Below are 22255 nucleotides of genomic sequence, written 5' to 3' on the forward strand. Positions count from 1 at the left end.
AAGTGTACAGTTGTAGCTGCAGACACGCGGGTATTTAAATGTGTGTGTTTCTCCGCGAATTCTATTATGCCGATGCGAAATTCTCGCTTTTAGATTTGTGAGATTAGTTAGATTTGTGGTGATGCAATCTCCACAATACAGCAATGTTTACATAAAGGTATGTACTTATCGGCAATCGTCCTGTGTCGCGCAACGCTCATTGAAGTTCTACTGTTTCCGCTTGTTTATATGTTATGCAAAGATATTTTGAAACATTTCATTGTTTATTTTTCTTCGACAAAGTATGTCTTACATTAAAAGACACATGGCATTATATGGTACCAACTATTGAACATGTGACTGATATGTCTGTTAAGATACAAATAAGTATCTACAAAAAATATCTGTGCTATATTAATTAAATAATGGCTATCTTATAAATGGCAACGAAAAAGTATTTTATACTATACATATATATTTTTTTAAGCGATCAAGGAAAGAAGTAAAATAATCGATTCAATCGTTTACATATTCCAACAAAAATCTTGGAAATTGTAAATAAATTTGAAAAAAAAATTACAGCCATCTGATAATTCTGCTGTAAAAAAAATGTTGCTCTCTTTCTCTCTACGCCTTCCTTCTCTCGGCGGCAATCGCATCGCGCTGAGAGAAACTGCGGAATGCTGTCGATGGCAAATCGATCCGCGGGCAGATTAATCGATCGCGTTCGCCACAGCTCGGGAGACCGTCAAACCGTCTCCTCGGTGACCTTTCGTCGTCGTGGCCGCCACCGTCGCCGCCGTCGTCGTCGCAAATAAGAACGAAGAACGCACGACACATCTTGGCTCGGCTCGCGACGCGATGGCGCACGCCGCGCGATCGAACGCGCTGGTTTTCCGCAGGAAAAAAAAAACCGCGCGTTAAATTATTAATGTCGTCGGCGCGACGCACTGCAAAACTCCCGACGCTTATACCGTTCGCTCCTCGCGAACGACCGATAAAACAAATGGTGGTGACGTACGAAATCTCGGCGTACGGATTGCGAGCACGTGTCTCGCAAGCCAAAACGTACACAATAATATATGGCTCTGTTGAAATATGTATATAAAAAAAAAAATAAAATCTAAAAAGAAAATAAATTTAACTCTCGTTAAGATTCGCTAACGACGATTTCGGATATAATTAAAAATTTAAATTCAAGGGATATCTCGAGGGAAGTTTGCTCTCGGGAAACGCACGATGGATAATAATAGTGATTTACTTTCGGAAACAACCATGGTGCAATGTGTAATTTAATTTATTGATACCGTTGAATGCAATCGTAGTTGTTGATTTATTTATTACTTCGCTCTCTTTTATTCGCGCACGATCAATAATTCAATTAAATGAAATGAATTCGTATCGTGTACACGGTGTTCTCGACCTAGCGAGCCCTGCTGCCTTGTTTGCAATATTTCAATAAATTCTAATAACGACCGTTCTTTTTTTTTTCTTTTTGGCGTAAATTTGACGATTGAAGCCCGCCGCGGCGTTTCGACGCGGCGTTTCTGATCGTATCACAGTCATTGTAAAAGCTTCAAAATGATAAGAAGATAAATTAATGTCAGATACTCGCTTCGAGCTTGCCGAACAATAACAATTTCATTATCGATTAACGCTTACGGAGCTTAATTCGCTTAAGCGCGCCCTTTAATACGCACACAATTTCGCTCTTCAGATAATTTCACAATTATATTGAGGCTATAACGTCGAAACAGTCGCCGATTTAATTAATGACTCTCGGCCGTTCAGGGTTGGGGGGAGGGGGGAGGGGGAAGGCTGAAAGACAGCTCGGCAGGTCTAGGACAGTCTATATACACAGATTCAATGACGCAGAAACTACAGATAGGTATATTATGATACTAGGACGCGATTCGCACGTCGTAATTCACCGCCGTTATTCTACGACGCCAAGAATTCCGCGGTGATTGAAAGCCGACTCTCTATAGCAGCAGTGTAACAGCATAGGTGATTCTTAATACATAGCGCAATTTTGACGGTGCAGCAACAGAATTTCGGGAAAAGAACCGCTGTGTGTAAATATTCGTGTGCTAAATTCAGAAGTATATAAATACAAACGCCAAAGTATATATATAAATACAAACTCTCTTTCTCTTCGGTCTTGCACATTTATTCTTCCGTCGTGCTACTTACAAATAAATACACCGCTCGACACGTCGTGAACAGTCAATGTCATTCGCGTTTCCCACAGTTTCCTTCGTTCGCCTCTTAATTGAATATCGATTTCGGTATATACCTGCTTCCTTTGCGTCTTTAAATCCGCGCATCGAGAATTCACCGATTTCGCTTTCGCGCGAAATGAAAAAGGATTATTGCCCGTAAATGCGCACAATTGCAAAAAAATACTAATAACAGCGCTTCCTTTGCCGTCGTCGTAACTTCGTTTTAACGGTCCGCTCAATGCTAATTTGCACACATGCATGCGTGAAAAGCGAAGAGGGTCTCCCTACATCGGGAGGAAAGTGACTCCGCGGTTCGCACCGCGTTAATACACGGATTTAACGGCGTGCCGCGACACGGTTAAAACAATGCCGGTTATTTGACGCAACAAAGGAATGGGACGTAACGATTTAGGCCACAAAGCGAAGAGAAGATACGCTGTTGCAAGTAGGCTAAGGTGACTCGCTCGCTGCGAAAGAAAGTAGCCAAGAAAACGCGAATACTTACGTTGGAGGTAATTATCCAAGTCACGGTAAAGGAACGAGTTATGCTCGGGTGCTAATTTTTACAAGTACTTCCGATTGTTCTCGTCCGGTTTCAATTTCAACAATCTGTAATCGTTAAATCGATTGAGAAAGACGAATCTCGCGTTTTCCCCTACGCGGGGTGATGCGGGAGGGGGGTGACTAACGGTCACGATTTGTCGCGATTTTACAATCCCTCGTAAAGTTTGATCGTCAACTAATTATACGTCACACATCTCGTGCTGTGTGCGCCAATTGCATATTACCCATAATAAAAATTAATCTTACGCCATCTGATTTTTTTTTCTTTTTTAAGAAATTCGTCAAGTATGTTACAAATAATATACATATATATACGACAACAATAATAAGAATTCGATATACCCTCCTGTTTGAGAATATAATGTGTATCTTAAACTTTAGATAAATTTTTTTTTTTTTTCGATTTGAGTAATGCAGTGTATGTGTGTTGCATGATTATCGTTATGCGGTTCCTCGCGACATACACACACATACACGCACACGCATACACACAGACGCACGCATACGTACACACATATACACACACACATACACACACATATATGTATATAATATATAAATACATATATAAATACATATATGTATATAATACATATTTTATAAAAAACGGTGATACACAGTGTTACTGTCCCCACTTATATATTCAATGCAGTTTTTTTTTCCCGGCATTAAATATATAACTTCTTAAATGCGATTACATTTGGTATGAATTACAAAAAATACACAGAGTATATCATGCGTATAAAAAGTTGCGTGTTACGGAAAGTCTATACGATCTTCGTATAATCTACGGATCGTAATCAAGTTTTCGAAAAGTCAGGAAAGACAGTCCGGATCTTTTAGACAAGAAAATTTAGTACAAGAAAATTCATATTTCAAATATTATGAGATATATTCACATATTGTACATTATGTCCTGTATTTATTATAAGATATAGATTTTCTACAAAAATCTATATTTGCATTGCAAAAATGCAGATAGTAAAAGAAATAGAGATTAATTTTTAAAATTGATAATTGTTAATTACTTATTGATAATTGTTCTTTTTTAAGACAATGAGATAAGAAATTAGGCGAAAATTGGAATGCATGGTGATTTTTTTGAAAATCCTCGAAGAATTATCAATGTTACTAAGAAAATATATCTTTCCAAGAGATAACGCGATTCGATTAAAAATTTTGTGATTCAAATTAGCTCTGCCAATGTGAAGAAATAAATTATTAAAATTCGAATTCGCAATTTAATAAGATGCGAAATATACATAGTATATGCAACATATACATAATTAAGGAACAGTTAATACAAAGCACTCTCTGCAATTGTGGAATGAAATTGGTTTAACGGAAACAATCAAATGCAAATTTGCATCTTTCAGATTTTGTAGTCCGGTTATAAATGTCTTTCAAACGTAGATCACTATTACGATATTATTAGGTAATACAAACAAGTGTGTTAGTTATATTCTATAATACTCTATTGTTAACTATAGTTAACATATCCTCTATAATACTCTGTGTAATGTCATCTGTAAAATATAATAATAATAAAAAATTATATTGCAATAAATAATAAATGCCGTAATGCATGAAACAGTAATTACTTTGTTGCATACCGCTCTGAAGAAATTACAACATGTCGAACGTTATGTAAATTCAACCCAAATGTTTTCGAAGAACAATAATCTCAGGTCCTGATTACGATCGAGAGATTACTTCGATTACCAAAAAAGCATCTATCGTTACTGTTTCATTGTTTCGTTTCGTCATCGTTATTAGCAATAATTAATCAACGGCTATACGTACTTTTTGTTATATTCGGCCTAATAGTACATACACGTAACTAAACGGGATTATTACGGAGCTACTCTCGTGTTACGGTCTAAGCGCGTACGCGTTATTTCCTACAGCAAAAGCCGACGGCGAACAAAAGGTTCGTGCACGCATCGATAACGGAGTATTGTTAGCTGCCTAATGGTCTTGGTATACATAGAATTTTATACCTCGGGTGAGTTTGGCGTGGTCGTGTTGATATGATCCTGCAAGCAAATTCTGAGATCCCGCTCGTCCAATTCGCTTTCAGTATCGACGCTGAAGCTTCGCACGGTTTGCCCGCCGAGCCCCGTCCACCGTTGTTTCCAGCTCTCTAGTCTCATGACCTGCGACAGAGAGGCGTGATGCAAAACGCATTTCTAAGTACATAATTCTCCGAAAGGAGAAAGAAAGAGCCCGTGGCGTGTCCTGCTTCGGAGAAAGAAAATATTTGTTCGACTGTCGTTACAAAAAGAGAGATCGGATTATTAAGAGAAATGTTAATTCCGTCTAAATGAATCTGAAATTTCCGAAACACTTCGGCTGTTATTTTCTAATAAGAAATACATTGCTTCCCCAGGACAATTACAATGTCACTGTAATTAATTATATTGTCATTATTTTCCGCCATTAAGTTCAATAATCAAATCAGAAATTGTTCCTTCTTTTTCTTCGAAAGATAACTAAAAGTTATAACTTAAAAAACATTGAAAAGAATTATTTTAGAAATTTTCTGATTTCCTAAATTATAAAATAAAATCCTTGTATCACTAAGATTTATTGCATGGGCGTAGATATAAGTTCGTTCAATTATTTCATTTCTTATTCAATTATTAGATGAAATTACGCAAGTGAATGATGCATCGAAGAAAAAAAAACTCAAAACTCTATACTTCTAATTTAGTGAACTTCAGCGATACTTTCGCAGACACTTTCACGCCTGTTTCACGTCTCTGCGTTTTTTCTTCTTCGAGCTAAGAGCAGCAGCCGTGAATGTTTATCAGAACGAAACAATGAACTTAATCTTAAGGAAGCATGCAGTTAAACGGGAAGAGCACGCCATGCCGTATCACCATCATATACAATACAGAAAGTGAGCCACATTTTAATTCAGTTTCAATTTAATTCGTCTGATCGTATCCGATGAGTACCACTCATATTGATTTACAACAATAGCTGCATTGAAATTTTAATTCGTCTGATCGTATCCGATGAGTACCACTCATATCGATTTACAACAATAGCTGCATTGAAATTTTTGGCTAAAATTACATACTAAACAAATAAAATATCTACTGCTTTTTACAAAACAATTTTCGTTCTTTGATCAAATTTAATTAGGGCTTTACTAATGAAACTGATTATATCGATATACATTTACAATGCACATACGTAATGACTTTATCATATACTTATGAATTGCAAATTCGAGTCCCTGTTTACTCGCTATGGAAATGAACACTATTAATACAAGCAATAGAATGGAATTCTAAATGGAGAACGTATAGGCAACAATTACAAAGCTACAACGTTAGGATTTATATACAGTAAAAGAAACGTCATGCCACGCACACACATACACGGAGACGTGTAGAAAATGATGCTTACGCATGGGTAAAGACTTACTCGAGCCAGCGCCAAGGCTCAGTCTCCGGGCTGGTAATTGGCGTGGGGAACTGAGGAGAGACAGAGATAACACAGCAATAGAGGGTTAGTTTTGCAACAACGATTAGTCCCTTCTGGTTAGCATTAGTTACCGCTCGACACCTTTACGCAATAAGAATCGCTGTCGCAGCTGTATCTTTTCTACACTATCTCTTCTCGCGTAACAAAATCACGTGCGATCTTGCTTTAAAAAAACGCCTGTACATTCATTGATTGGACGAAAAAACGCAAAACCAATTATTATTAAGAAGATTAGTTAATTTGTTAGTTATTTCTATTCTTTTTATTAGAGTAGCGGTAGCAAAATAAATAAGCTAAGAAAGGGAATGTGTTTTCAAAATATTCACTGACAAAACGGGCTTTAGTCACAGTAGTTAACGAATATTTTTCTCTCTGCAGTCTCCACCAGAAGCGACGACGTTATGAAGCGTGTTGGTTAGCGTTAAATTGCAGTAAGAGGTGCGATCTGTGCAATTTGTAAGTGTATGACGTCGATAATGAGTTACGATATCTTTATGGACTTAGCAAAGTGGAATGAATGTCTTTTGCATACAGTAGGCGCGATTTTGTAATTTATATGAGTGCAGTATGTGGTGTAGCACATTAAAAGTCAAAACGTTCAGTTGACATATAATACACTTGTTAAAAATGTATGATGTAATTTTTTATACAGTTTTAGATAACATATATATCACATTTAAAACGAAGTAGATACCTGGCTTATTGAGATTAACATGGCATAAGAAAGTACAGTAAGTAATACTGTAATGTATTTATCATGATAATCGAATCATCTCATAAAACGTAGTATCACACATATTTTGCAGAATCAGAAGGAAGAACACATAACAATGCAGTGCTTTAAAAATAGAAAAAAATAGTAAAGATAGAATGGTATTTTCATTGTATCTCCGGACGGGCTTTCATAAAATATTTAGAGAGTTTCTAAAATCATAATCATTTCTAAAAGCTGCAATGTTTTATCGTATAATTTTTTAAATAATTATATGATTACAAAATTAATAAAAATAATATTTATAAAAATTTCTTAATAAATTATTAAGCAAAGTTTAAATATTTACAAATTATTGTTTCAAATTATTTTTGATTATTGTTTAGCTGTAATAGAACTGTGAAAATATTTACTATTATATATTTGTCCAAAAAAATAACGGATAGTGTGAAGTATCCGTCTGTAGTGTGAAGTAATCTGTCAAAAATTATTAAATTCCAGCACTTTTCATTATTTAAACAAATGTTACGTTCTATTAAAAATACGGTGAGAATATCCAAAAATACATATAATAGAATATCACAGATATTGTGTGCTATATGAAGAGTGGCTGTTGCGCAATGATAAAATATTTTTGTGTGTGATCTGCTTATATAATTATGCCTGCATAGAATGAAATTATCGAGTTGCTCCTAATGTACATTATATTACATGAAGAATATACACATATTTTGTATAAAACATAGTTCACCCCTTACTGCAATATTCCGAGATACTGCTTTTGTTAAATACAATGGACAAGGCGAATTTTTGAACTCCACATACCTCGGCCTTTAATTCGGCGACCTTATCTTGGAGCTCCCTCACTTTCTCACTGTCATCTAAATTATTCCTAAGTTCGCCTTCCGCATACATCTCCTCATTCTACAAGAAATGTTAGACGTTACACATTTACATAAGTTTCTTTTAGCAGTTCTAGACGTTTCGTTAATATGTAAATAAAAGTAACCTTCAACTCGAGAAGAGATATTTTCTGCGTAAGTTCCGCCACCTGCTGCGCGTGCTCGGCGTCGCGTATCCTGGCCATCATAGCCTCGTCCTTCATCTTCGATTCCAGATCGGAATACTTGTGCTGCTGTTCTCTGAGCTTGGCAGCGAGATCCTTCTCCCGCGCTAACGCAGTTTCCAGCTCGTCCTTAAGTACTTTCCCGCCTTCATCCTGTCTACGGAGCTGATTGGTTGCCACCTGCACCTGAGTTTCAAGCTCCATGACTTTAAGTCGTAACTCTTTGACTTCAGTCAGCGCTTCCATCTCTCGAATTCTGGTCGTCATTAAATCTTCCTCGAACTTCTGCACCTCGTGGCCCCGATTCTCCCAGAAGAGCAGCTTCTTTGGCGTAGAGTCAGCGGCAGGCGTTGACTGAGCGGACCGGTGCTCCTGTAGATGCCTCTGCCAAGCTGCACTTAGCTCCATGACCCTCTGTCGCAAATCCTGTGTGACACATAATTACGTAAGTCTATCTAATATTGATGTGCTCATAAAAATGCCAAAATTAAGCAGGGACAGATTTTACCTTTAAAGATAAATTGGCTTCTGCCTCTCTAAGCTTAACCGCAATAAGTTCCTCTTGCAAATGAGCAACGGAATTGTCTGGCGTCGATTCGCGCAGAGTCTTCTTATCTTGCTCTAATTCCTGTATCCTCCCTCGGAGTTCTCTAATTAGTGCGTCGTTCTCTGCTTCGTGTAATCTAACTCTAACCAATTCCTCTTGCAGACACTGTATCATCTCCTCCTTCTGCGACAGTGCTTCCTGCTTCACCAGTATCTCGTCAAGTGACGACTGTCTAGACGTCACGTTCTCCTCGAGAAGGATCGATAACGATCTCAATTCCTCATGAGCTTGCTCGAGTTGATGGCTGGTCTCGAGATGCGAATGCCGAAGCGCCGCTAATTCCCTCTGAGCTATGAAAGCGGTCTCCTCCTCTTCGGCACGCGACACTTGACCTCTAACCAATCTGTCCGCCAGTTCGGCGGATTCCGCTTCCAGAAGTTCAGTTCTTTGTCTGAGCAATCTGTTTTCCGCTCTGAGCCTGCGTAACTCGACCATCTCCTCTTGCTCCTTCATTTTCAAGATGGTGTAATCTTTCTCTAATTTTTTCATTCTTTTCGGATTGATCTTCATTCCGTATGCGAGCGTCATGAGGCCATCGGGATCTTTTTCAGCCTTCCCAGGCAATTGCTTTTGGAAAAACTGCATGAAAAAAAAGTTATTAATATCATCTATTAAATAAAACAAATAAAAACGAACACATACATGTACAATCCATATTCTTGCTTAAGAATATTGATATTTAAAAAATTAAATTTAAGTCCCCACCATTATTTCTCGAATTTAGAGTAACAATTTATGAGTAGCACAATTTTTCAAATGAAATCTTACCTTTAACATGCCCTCCATATCCAAACTGAGCAAATCTTCCTTGCCTAACTGCAGCATCGCCAACGCAACCTTAAAGATAATCTCCATCCCCTCCGATAGAAAAACGTCAAAAATGCGGCACGCTAGGGGAAGGCTTAGCGCTGTGGTAAATAGCGTAAGAAACCAAGAAGATGCATACATCGACGTATGGAAGCCTTGGGCCGTGAAGTGAGCATGAAGTTCGGGATGTGCATCGGCAACTAAATGTTCCAATTGATACATGCACACCCCTAATTCGGCCATACTTGGTTTGAACATGTCCCGCAACCGATACTCTTGCATTAGCGCTACGAGTACAGCGAATGCTTCCTCTTCTGGCATTTGCTGCAATAATATACAAAACTATTCGTGTGAAGGATATACGTTCTCTTTCTCTTTTTACGTAGAGAAAAAAACATCAATAAACACTTGTACTCGTAAAAATAAATTTATAAATGATTTCGTGCTTTCATATATTTTTCCGTTTTACAATTCGTCATTGGAATATTGTTCCCGTAATAAACGCCCCGTAGTAAATACATTACCTGCATTAAAAGTAATCCTACTATGAATCCTGAACCTTGGCAGTATCCTACTTCGCGATCATGTAGGCTGTACGCTTTCATAACGTTAAACAAACTCTCCTGACCGAAACCATCCTTTTCTTTGAAAAAGTCATGTTCGGGATACGTCCTAGCGATATCCCTTCTAATTATCCTTTCACAGGCTGATGTTGCTTTTATGTACTCGGCGAATTGCTTTTTAACTGGAGAGTCATGGGCACCGCTTAATAACTGCCAAACAATGCCCCTAAAATATTATACAATCTATATTATACATTTAAATATAAAAAATACATACTAACTTTCTGCAAATAATATTAATGAATGATCACATCTTTAGATAATATTAACATATCATAGTTCAATAATATACATATGCGTGCTACCTGAAATGGTGAGGTATTCCTTGACGGACCAATTCCTTAACAAATTCTTTCCGTTTCTTCCAATGATAATCCCAGTCAGCCACTATGTGACCCCAGAGAGTCCACGTATTCTCTTCACCGTCGGCTGGGTTGTGGCGTCGGGGCGCAGCATCGCCGTTACCTCCGCTGCCCCCCGACGCCACAGACACCTGGGATGTATCGGAGCCCTTTCTGCTGTGATTGCTCTGGAGAGAATTCAGTGACTTTGCATCGGACTCGATCAGCCTGAAATTAACAAATTCACAAATTATGACTTTTATCCGCGCGATTTTGCCGCGGAGAATAACACGATGGATTTACACAGCAATATACGTATATTTATACAAATCATATACTTTATTTGCAATCTGCCTATTGTGTAAGCGATGTGTTTTAATTAACTGCATACATTTATGAAGAAAATAGAAAAGCGAAACTTACGTCTTTTCCCATATTTTCTGAGTTAAAAGTGCAGCCTTATTTTGCATCCTACTGTGCATCATTTCCAAGCCAAAATGCGTAGCAAAATTAACATTTAGCATTTCTACTCTAAACGAAAGGAAATCCAGGCTATCTATCCAAATATATGTACAAGAGGTGTATCTTCAATTTTACTACAAATCTTGGAAAGCGAAAAAAACAGTCATGCATTTGTTAGATACAGTTCATGCAATGTACAAGAATTGTTCGATCCTTGCAAACTCCGAAGGTGTAGCAGTTGGGCTGTAGTATCAAGTGATAGGTGAGGGGAGAGAAGGGGGGCCACTTGATTATTCACCTATTGGCTTCCTCCAGCTTAGCTAATAGAGCCAGCTCGTCAGTGGGTATTTCCTGCGAGGGCGTTGTTCGCTGCTCGCAAAGGGTGTCTGACGGCGGACTCGGAAGTATCTTGCCGGCCTGCGTGACGTTACGGGTGGACTGATGGATGCTGGAGGTGCATAAACACAGCACGCTCATCACCTGCGGTCCATAACGTGACAATCCCAATTGGCCGACAGGCGCGTTTACGTTATCCCAAGCGACGTTCTGGCTTCTGAAACGCAAAACGGATTGAATTAATGCGAATACCAATTAACGCAATACGATCCGGGGGGGCTCTTTCAGCGGTCTACCGCATTGATCTTGTTTAAGTGGTGTATACACTTGAGCGTGTGCCTTCACGCTGTAATTGTGCGTCATGAACGCGAGTCGCCTACGCCCGATCGAAATCCATTAACTAAAACGGAAACATTCGATTTTAACCAATTGACGGTTCGGTTTACAGCCGACAGTAATAATTATAATGGAATCGTTAATTGCTAATGCTTCTCGATGTGGCGCATTAAAATTAATGGAATTATTTAAGCGGTGCCTCTTTTATTTAATTTCAGGATTCTGTAAAATCAGGCATGTAATATATTTATAAGAGAGAAAAGAATATAAAATATTTATTGAATAACTTATCAGTCGCAACGCTCGCAATTTTACCTTTTCGCGGTTTTATTTCTCCTCCAACGAGCTGCCGCAGGGGCCAACAAGCCACGAAGAACCATCGAGACAGTTTTTCTTTATCTCACTTTCGCGATTTTAGTGTTCGCGGAAAACGTTCTTGCTCTCTCGTTTCTACCGTTTGTTATCTTCACCCCATCAATTATTACGCGACTTTTCACGCAATAATTGTCGACACCCTCATCTGCAATGCCATTCATTTTTAGACGATCGATTTTACGTTTCCAGAGTGTTCTTTTTGCAAATCGATAAGAGATCTATTGCCGATGCGTATATATTAAGATTTATAATTATCTCAATTAATCAATTAATTTTTAAGAGTGTTCAAATAGGTGATATTAGCGAAAGATAAAACACAAATAATGACATTTAGAAGAAAATTCTCAAAAAAAATAGAAAAAAAAAGAAATAAATAACAATTCTGAGATATTGTGTAGTCTGAAAGTAACTAAGAGAAATTAAAATTATAGACTTTAATATATGAATTATATTTCTTTAAGTCACTACAATTTTTTAATACTAATTTATTAATTTTTATCCATTTATCAATTTCAATTTATTTCTTACAAAAGAACACTGCAAAAATGACTTCGATTTCTGGTTTGCTAAAATATCCGAGATGATATTTTTCAATAAGTGAAAAGATCCAGACGGAAAGATTATTCTTATGGGGTAATTTTAATATTTTTTTAACGAGGAATATCTTTTTGTAGGCGACGGCACTCTTGTGTAATGCCTCGTATGAACGCCGTGCTCGGTGAAGCAACGCGAAGCAGCTCGACACGAAGGAGATCAAGAAGGAAGCAATTAGTGCGTGTGAACAAATTAGCGGGCGAAAGAGCAGGTGAATCCGCGCCAGCTATTACGGCTATGTATTATGTACTGTATGCGGGCATAATAAAACGGAAGCAAACGGAATACGTCGGGATACCGTTTTTCAAGCCGCGTATCTCGACGAAACATATGAGCTAATAAGTTTGAAATTAAACTCTTTCATTTTTGTCGTTTATTTAACGCGTCTTTAGAATCATTTGGTATTGCATTTCGTATTTATATTCTAAAATTTCCTTAAATAAGTATTTCGTTTATTAAGAGTCAAAAGATCAGCGTATTTTCAAAATAATTTCGTTAAAATTTTATTAAAATTTTCGAGTTTTATAAATTGTGGTTTATTTAGAGTATATCAATCAAAATGTTATATACGTTTGTCCGCTGTACATGTTTTGGAGAGAAATTATATAACTAGAAAATTTTCCAATGGCTTAAAGAATTGGCTCATTATGCACTATCTTAATGTCAATGCTGTTCACGGACTGTGACCGATGAACACTTGACTCGCGCCATCAGAATTGCTGCGTCGTAAAAATTTCAAGTTATTATCAGGCAAATTACTGACCTATATACAACGCAGCTCGAATATAAGAAGCTCGCAAATGTTAACGAAAGTTGTTGCTAAACCATTTACGTGCAGGAGGAAAAACAAGAGGATAGCGATTTCAGCGAAATAAAATAAATTCATTCGTCAGGGATAAATTCGCTTAAAATAACATTTGCCAAGCATCTCTCGTTAAATCCATTATATCTGCATTAATTTTTCCATCATTAAACGAGTTTACATTTTTAAAACAAGTGAAATAAAATACAATATGTATTATTTTAATAATTAACGACGGTTTAATGGATGATAGAAATTGTATCAAATACGCTTTGTGATAATTAAAATGGTTTGGATCGCGGAAAATATTTATCATTTAATCTCTCTTGGATGAATTAAAATTTATTATTTAATATATCTTGTGACATAACGGAAGAACACTTCTCGGACAGTTTACAGCGTAGTGAAAGAATTTAAGGCCCGTCTCTGTCAAGTCGTAAATAACGAATTATCCACGAGTCACCCATTACTCGAGTAAATATAAAATAAATTAAATAAATATTAAATTATAATACGCTATAACAACTTGCTATAAAACTACGCTACAAAACTCAAATTATTTGTGCATAATGTCTAAAAATAATTCGTAACTCAAACTCAATTTCGGTATTACATTTAGCATGGTATCTAATTCTTAATAATCAAAGCAGCAATGATCGACGAATGAAGAGAAAAATGCAAGAAGCGAGACAAAACAATAATAGTTTTTAATTATTATTTTGTCTCTTTAGCGACAAAGAATCTTGCTGAGCAGCAAGACCGGCGAATTTTAAATATTTCTTTTTAACGCACGCACAAAATGTCATAAAACTTTTTTTGCCACTCTCGCGAGACCGAATCTGTGTGGTTTGCTTATTATTTAACTTCTAAATCATTTGCACGAGCGATACTCTTAAAAAATAAGTTTAACAAAAGTAGAATCGGTGCATATACTCTGGTAAGGCAGATAACGTAATCAGAAATGCGCTCGCTCGGATGTCCGCGGCTCCCTTTTCGCCTTATCAAAGACGCAGGCCCTCTCTCTTTCTCCCTATCTCTTGTTTCCTTCGGCGAATTGTTAAATCGGTGAACTCGACGTGCAGATTCGATATCGTTTCACTTATTTCCCGATTATTCCCGGCACGGTGGGATCCGGCTAGGCATGTACTGCTGGAGAGTACGAAATGGGTTTGAGGGTCGATGCAGCCCGCGCAGGCCAGGACGCTCCACATGCGCAGCGACGTCCGTCTCCTGACAAATAAATAAAAGGATACCCGAGTACGTGAAGCCGGTGAAGTTGAGAGCACTGGGCGTTCTCGTCGATAAATTAATACCAAAAAAAATTTATATAACATTTAAATCAACAAAAATTTTAAGTGTAAATTTTTAGAAACTTTTTTTTGAGAGAGAGAGAGAGAGAGAGAGAGAGAGAGAGAGAGAGAGAGAACCTTCGTACTTGAGTTTAAATAATCAAAATCCTTCGCTTTTCTCATCAAATAATGAATTGACTTATATAGATTCGCCATATCAATCGATATTTATTTTAGTACTTTCGTGCGTGTTTTTTTCAAAATAATCTAAGAAACTTAAAAAACTGTTTTATTTAGTACGATACATGCTGGTTTCTTCCTAGTTTATTTATAATTGCGCAAGTAAAAATCGAAGCAAATGTAGTGAAAGGTTTAATTATAATTTAGTCTTTTCAAATATATAACTATTTCTCCGAGATAAATTAAGAAATTTTCTAAGAACGTTTTTATCGGAGAATTTTTCTACAACTATACAATTTCATAAATAATATCGCGTTTTAATTTGAATGAATTCTTCCGTAAATGAAAAGCTGATTCTTTAAATGGAATTTTAATATCTTTAGCAAATGATTTATTGAAACGCTAACTCTCCCATTGCATTTTCAATATTAATTTATATTATTAATTGAAATTACTTTGAAAACAAAATAATGTTGTTTAATTGCACTTTAAAAATTCAATTAAACAGTTATTTTTCAGTCCGTTAACCACATTCATGATTAAAATTAATCATCCAAATTTCGGAAAAATAATTCAGATTCGGCGAAAACTTCGGAATTAAAAATGTAAATATATAAAGAATCATTTACTCTCTTATATCACAGTTATCATATACTAGAAAAATTATCTTGTTTCTTTCAAGAGATCGAAGACACAGAAAATCAGATTTAAAAGTTTTTAGAGTTAGAATATTTTGTTTAGTTTAACGGAATAGTAGTTGGTAATTACTTTTTGCAACACTATAAGATACTATATGATTTTACTCAGTTCAAAGCAAATATTTATCAATTAAAACATAAAATAATACCTTTTTACAGAAAGACGATATTTCCAGCCAAACTCTTCGTAAAATAATGCATGAGATAGTATAATTTTACAATATAATACAACAATGATAACCGTACGTATAGTAGGTACCGTATTTTCCTAGTAACATATATTTCATTATTTATCACCGGAACAGTTGTCTGCCCGTGACTAGATTATATCACGGTGTATCGGCCTATCCTGTGTAAAATGATTCATCAGAAAATATTTTCCAAGTATTGTCTCTTAGAATTTCTGAATTTTTTATAATATCAATAAAAGTTTACCACCCAATTTTTTAATTAATTCTATTTCTTACCACATCTCTTAAAGTTTTAATTCAGATTCCATTCAAAACGGAAAAAAACCTTTTTTTCTAATTAATTTAACAATATGAAAAATTGGATATATGTATTCTGTTACAATTTTTTATGTGTATTCTTTTAATCGGAACACTGCCAGCTGCGAGGAAACAGAATGCGATTATAAAATAAACGCATTACCTTCGCGTTGTTACTCACAATCACGTCATATTGAATGAGTTACGAATAATTATTTTTACGTACATAGTTACGAACATATATATCTTTATCAGCATCAATTATTACTAAATTATTACGTTCTCTTTACGTGAATATTTTATTGTAAAGCGAAGTTCAATGATTCAATTTGTATCATTTCAATAAATAATTTAATATAAACGCGTTTTACATTGTTTCTCCCTGTACATATTGTTGTTGCATTGCATCCTTACTAATATATTTAATTGCCTCGATATTTGATTTATTGGATATTCATTATAAAATAAAATGTTATTACACACGTTGATTACGTTAAAGAAATCACAAGTTGATAAATTTCACAAAGATTGCGAGAAAAATTCAGACGATCCAGAAATACTTTTTTCTTCGAAAGCATTCACGTTAAATATTCCGCTAAAAATAATAAAATAAAAATATCTTTTTTCATTCATAAGTATACATTCATCTACGGGAAATTGCCAATTATGTAATGCTATCCCGGGAATTTTACACACCGCTTACGTGGCCAGAAACACTGATGTGTATGATATTGTCGTCGCTTATGTGATGAAGGGAGCATGAAGCACGTTCTTTTACAGAGAAGTTTTAGAAAAAAATTGCGCACATTTGAAATACACGGCTTTAATAATGCATAAGGATCCCCCAGCTCCCTGGAGTGGTGCACATCTGAAATGGCCGCACGCAATTGCCCGAGATAAAAAATTAACGCACGGAGAGTCTGGAACCCACAGTTGACATATTTCTATTTACCTATTTATATAAGTGATATATATATACTTTGGTTTTAGTATATTTTAATTCAGAATTTCGATATTTAATTCGATAAGAAGACGAAAAGTACAGAATGATTACATTAATTTATAAAAGCAAAAATTATTCAATATGTTACAAAATTAATATTACCTGTCTAAAAACTCGTTAAAAAAAAAAACTTTCGGATTACCCGAATTATTCCCCTCTATCTTTGTGAAATTTATTAATTTTTATGATGTCATTTATATTTAAATATAGTCAACACGTGAAAGACAATGACATTTCATTTTATTTTCGATAAAAATAATATCAAGATAATTAAGTTAAAGTAAAATTAACATTTGTAAATCGGTTTTGCAATAAGTGCATTATATAAAAAATGTATCACATATTCACATATAGAACCGCTGATATTTTTATTTCAACTCGGACATTGCAATTAATCTTTTTCATAATTGCATATACATTAATGTAAAAAAATTACATTTCAAGGTATTCAATGAAACTTGATGAGTCATTTGTGCGTATGCATACCATGCAGACACACCTAGGTATTGTGGTACGTTTCCGCAGAATTGACGTTATTTTCATGCTAAATCGACTTTAGAAGGTCGGTGTATTCCTATCTGGATGTATCGTTTCACCAAAAAGAAGAATTCAATACATTCAGACACATTACTTTTTAATAAAAATTTAATAATAACATTTAATTATAACGTTAATAATATTTATTAAATCCGATCATATATAGACTTTAGAAATGCAATTCTAATCTAATACAAATAAATGTTCGGCCAAATTAAACATTTAGAATTTTAGAAGATAAAATCTACGCGGTAAAGAGAGAAAAAATGCTTTTATATATTTTTTTATATTATCGATAATGATAAATCGCTATCACATTAATACACGTAAATAAGTATAGACAATGGCAAGCGAATTTTATCTGCTCTAGTTATAGTTCGTAGAACATCCCACGCGACTTGCTATGTGACTCCAATTGAATGTAACTCGAAGGATTTATATCCTCGATATCGACCACTTTTAAATATATTTTCATATCGAGTTTATATTGTTTTTCAATAGCATGTCTGATCAACTTTCGAGAAAGAATCTTTGAATACATGTATATGTAAAAGCATGTCTCCATTTTTTCCTTCACTTTTTTAAAAAGTAATATGCATCAAGAATAATGTGAAAGTCTGTTTGTACGTTATTCTGTGAAGAATAATGTAATATATATTCATTTTATTTTTAGACATAATTTCTCTTTAGACGAATTCTGCACTTAAGCAAATTAATATAATATTCATTTTGCTCAGATAATTATTTTGTAAAAATATTATTCTACCTGATGAAATATGTAAATGCCATACGAAGCAATCTCTTCGCGCAATTATTATTGATCGAATTAAAAAAAAAACGGGAAAAGCTAACGCGAGACTATGAGCAGTGATAAAAGATTCAATGACGGTAATGGGAAGAATCTAGGTCGCATTCAAATTATTTATAAGGCTCATGCGTGGCGTAATCGACTCATTTTCAGTTTCCGCGCAAAAAATACAATGCGCGAAACGCTGAAACGTATAGAGGCATAGATCCGGCATTGAGTTATTGACCCGTAATTCACGCCGACATAACCGACATTTAGCGTTAAAGGTCGCCTAGCTGCTTCCGAGTCTCACTGATGCGTGTTCCGTATCGTTGCCCAAATAAAGCGACAGACATCCTAAAATTGTCCAGATGCACCGCCCACTGGCTGGAGTGGATACAAGATACATTTAAAAACGCGATTTCATTATATTTCATTCTAATTCGATTAGAAATGTATCTATAATGTTCCTTTTTACTTAGAATTTACCTGCCAAAAAATAATTATATCTCAAAATCAAATAAGTAATAAAATTAATTATTCAGGGTGGGTACTCAAATTTTGTAAAAGAATTCTCTGAAAATTCCCGGATTTTCCAAGAATTTTACTCAAAAGGTAAGATTAGAGAATTTTTTTTCAATACATCAAAATAAATATACTTTAAAATAAATTAGGTACTAAGAGTTTTATAACGCATAGAACTTGATACGTGAAACAATTTAATCTTCTCATGTACAATAATTACATCACCATACAAAATTTTTCGAACGTAACGAAAGATTTTGTATGGAGATGTAACTACATATGTGAAGATTAAATTGTTTCCAAGTTCTGCGTTATTAGACTCTTAATGCCTGATTTATTATTTCTAGATTATCGTTTTTTAAGATTAAAGAGTCTTTATATAGTATATGTCAATTTTAAAATAAATTAACTTTCAATATCAGGGGCCTTCGATATGGGGCCACGTTTACTTTCTAAAGAGATAATATTAAATTTAAAAGTAAAATTCAAAAAATTTCCCTGCGTATTAGTAAAATTCCATGAGAATCCATGATTTTCAAAGGTAAAAATGAAATTCCCTGAGAATTCCAGATTTTCCCGGTTTTTCCCGGTAGTTATTATATACCCACCCTGTTATTTTGTTAGCAATAATTCATTTCGAGCAATTTTATTTATCAAGGGTTTCACTGCAGGAGCTTAATTGTCGAAAAAAATATACAATCTTAAAATTTCAACAAACGACACGGCTCAATCTTTCGTTATGAATCGATAGTTTTTTTTTAAGTCATCGCAAAGTGTACTTTTGTGAATATTTCTTTGCGTTCCATTAGGATCATTTAACGTATGCGGCACAAGTCCTTTCACGCCTCGCCTGAAAGGTAATTCTATCTAATTAAGGGATTTAACGACGTGTGGAAGACGAGCGAACGGTAAAATATCGAGCGTTTCGAACTTGGACGAGGAGATTGCTTGGTCGTGCCTGGTCCTTATAAATCACCCTGCGCGACTTTGAGGCAGCCTACCGTGCGACTTTCGCGTTGTTCGATACCGTTTCACCTTACAGTTTTGCAACAGCACGCGAAATGAAAGAAATTAGTATTGCTACATTATGCTCATTCCTTTTCTCACGCGGCGGCGCGTTAATTTTATTGTCGCGGAGAACATATTTTGAGGTCAACATACCCGTAATAGCTGAAAACGTTACTTTCGTTCTACATACGATCAAATCAAATCACATCGCAATAACGGGAATAAAATGAATAAAATTATACAGGCAACATCGGAGTAGAGCCCCTGTTTATATAATACATTATATTATTTACATTATATCAATGTACAAAGTAATAATTCTGTGTTGAAATAATTACAAAACAAGTCTTTTTTAAACAAGTATTTATTTCTTTAAATTCTGATAATAATTTCCACACAGTATATTTTTTATTATATTTTATACATATTATTTTCTAAAATTTGTCATAGATGCAATAAAATTGATATAATATGCATTAAATTAATTGTTCCTGTATAATCTTAAAAGAAGATATTTTACTCTGTTATCAAATGTTTGACAGATCTAATCTCTCTTTTAATTTCTGAAGTAAATTAAAATTATTAATTCTTATTAATAATTTTATTATTAATCACTTTATCAATGTTAATAATTTGATAATTTTATTATTTAATTATTTAATAATTACAAAACAAGTCTTTTTTAAACGAGTATTTATTTCTTTAAATTCTGGTAATAATTTCCACACAGTATATTTTTTATTATATTTTACATATTATTTTCTAAAATTTGTCATAGATGCAATAAAATAGATATAATATGCATTAAATTAACTATTCCTGTATATAATCTTAAAAAAAGATATAACTAAATTCAAGTAGTTCTCTATTCCTATACTTATTACACAAACAAAAGATTTCAACGTACAAACGTGACTTCACCTTTCACTCTGATATTTTTTCACGAGATTCGCTTCTCCCTCCCCCCTCCCCGCCCCCCCACAGGTGCACATTACAAAACCACAAATATTTTTCGGAATACATCTTTTTCCAATTACCTGACTTATTCCATCCGCGGAGGCACACGCTTTTCTTTCGTCCTCCCCGGCAATATCAATCCTACTCGATTAACCGGCTGACTCGGAGAAAAATTAATACGGGAGAAATTCCCCCTCCCTCACGGAATTTTTCCACCCACTTCTGCCGCCCACCTTCGCGGCTCTTCAATTAATACGGACAGCAAAACCTCGAACGCCTGACGGACGCGGTTATGCTTGTGTGATGAAAGTGCCGCCGTTCCCTCAAAGGAGCGCGAGCGAGCGCGGCGATATAATGACGATGAATGATGACGATGACGATAATAACAATGATATGAAGTCGAGTCGCGCGGCTGGCCCACGACCAGTGGTATGCGTGTACGCGTAACCGGGAAAAGGGATACGCGGCCCCTCGTACAGCCGTGTGTTTAACAAACAAACTGGTGGTCGCACAGGTGGACGGCCGCGCTTACGCGCAGCCATCTGGTCCCGCCGTGCGCCGAGTGCGAGTTCCGCGGGTCGCTTACCTCGGGGCAGCCTCGCGTCGCCGCTCGCGCGTCCCACGAATGCTCGTCCGCACGTCCCGCCGTCGTCGCCGTCGTCGTCGTCGTCGTCCAACCGAGGCACCAGGCGCCCGACCCGACCGAGGGAGGAAAAAAAACTCACTAAGCGAAGCGAACGCGCGACACGGAGCAACACGGGGCCTGACTAACGGCTGACGGCGGGCGCATACGCTACGCGGCTGTCACCACACTCGAAACTGTCATCGCAGCCAGAGAGGATCCTGAGAGCGGCCATGCCCGCGATTTAGCTGGGACAGGCGATTGAGCTGGTTTCAGCGCCTCTATGTCCACAAAACGTGGACATTGAACTACGTAGCCAATGTCCACGATTTTGTCGGTTATGTCCACGATCTTTTGGTGGTGATCCGTGCTATGTCCACGGTTGTGTTCCGTGCTATGTGCAGGAATGCGAGTAGGTTAGTTAGAAAAGGACGGACATCAATCTCGGTCGTCCTTGTCTCACCACCAGCTAACAAACACGGAGCTCGAGCGGCGAGTTTGTTTGTCTCACGGACACAGTCCCCTCTCTCCCGTCCCGTTTTTTGTCTCGCTGCGTTGCCGAAATTCAGAAAGAGGATTTCGGGCGATTTCTGGCAGCGAGATGGAAAATAGTTAAAAGGAATTTTTTCAATTTAATAATTAAATTTTATATGCTGACGTGACACGCGTGCATATGATTTATGCATAACAAATACGCGCGTGTTCAATATATTGAACAATAAATAATAAGAAATAAATGAGAATAATTAAAATAACAGAAATATTTGACGTTTTTAATTTTTTTATTTCTAAGCGATTTTATGTAAAATTTAGCTATTTTAGTTTAATAAATAGCAAGTA

At 36.0% G+C, this 22255-nt stretch overlaps 1 protein-coding gene across 6 annotated transcripts; it reads right to left on the bottom strand.

The window, feature by feature from the left end:
- Nucleotides 1–1258: 1258 nt before the first annotated feature.
- LOC105451087 (ecotropic viral integration site 5 ortholog) lies at nucleotides 1259–20928 on the bottom strand. 6 transcript variants are annotated; one of them, XM_011691319.1, is made up of 11 exons: nucleotides 14255–14475; nucleotides 11866–12070; nucleotides 11177–11431; nucleotides 10381–10644; nucleotides 9977–10241; nucleotides 9414–9776; nucleotides 8547–9224; nucleotides 7982–8464; nucleotides 7798–7896; nucleotides 4766–4921; nucleotides 1259–2810 (listed from the first exon to the last, which is right to left on the bottom strand). In XM_011691319.1, the coding sequence occupies exons 2-11, from the start codon at nucleotides 11928–11930 to the stop codon at nucleotides 2745–2747; spliced, it is 2694 nt and encodes an 897-aa protein (XP_011689621.1). In that variant the 5' UTR covers nucleotides 11931–12070; nucleotides 14255–14475; the 3' UTR covers nucleotides 1259–2744. The 6 variants fall into 6 exon arrangements, with proteins under 6 accessions (XP_011689621.1, XP_011689623.1, XP_011689627.1 ...); XM_011691320.1 differs by lacking the exon at nucleotides 1259–2810 and adding an exon at nucleotides 4077–4291; XM_011691324.1 differs by lacking the exon at nucleotides 1259–2810 and adding an exon at nucleotides 6183–6250 and having other exon boundaries at nucleotides 4835–4921.
- Nucleotides 20929–22255: the final 1327 nt, after the last annotated feature.

This window comes from Wasmannia auropunctata, unplaced genomic scaffold (assembly GCF_000956235.1).
Source record: "Wasmannia auropunctata unplaced genomic scaffold, wasmannia.A_1.0 LD336053.1, whole genome shotgun sequence".
Taxonomy (NCBI): domain Eukaryota; kingdom Metazoa; phylum Arthropoda; class Insecta; order Hymenoptera; family Formicidae; genus Wasmannia; species Wasmannia auropunctata.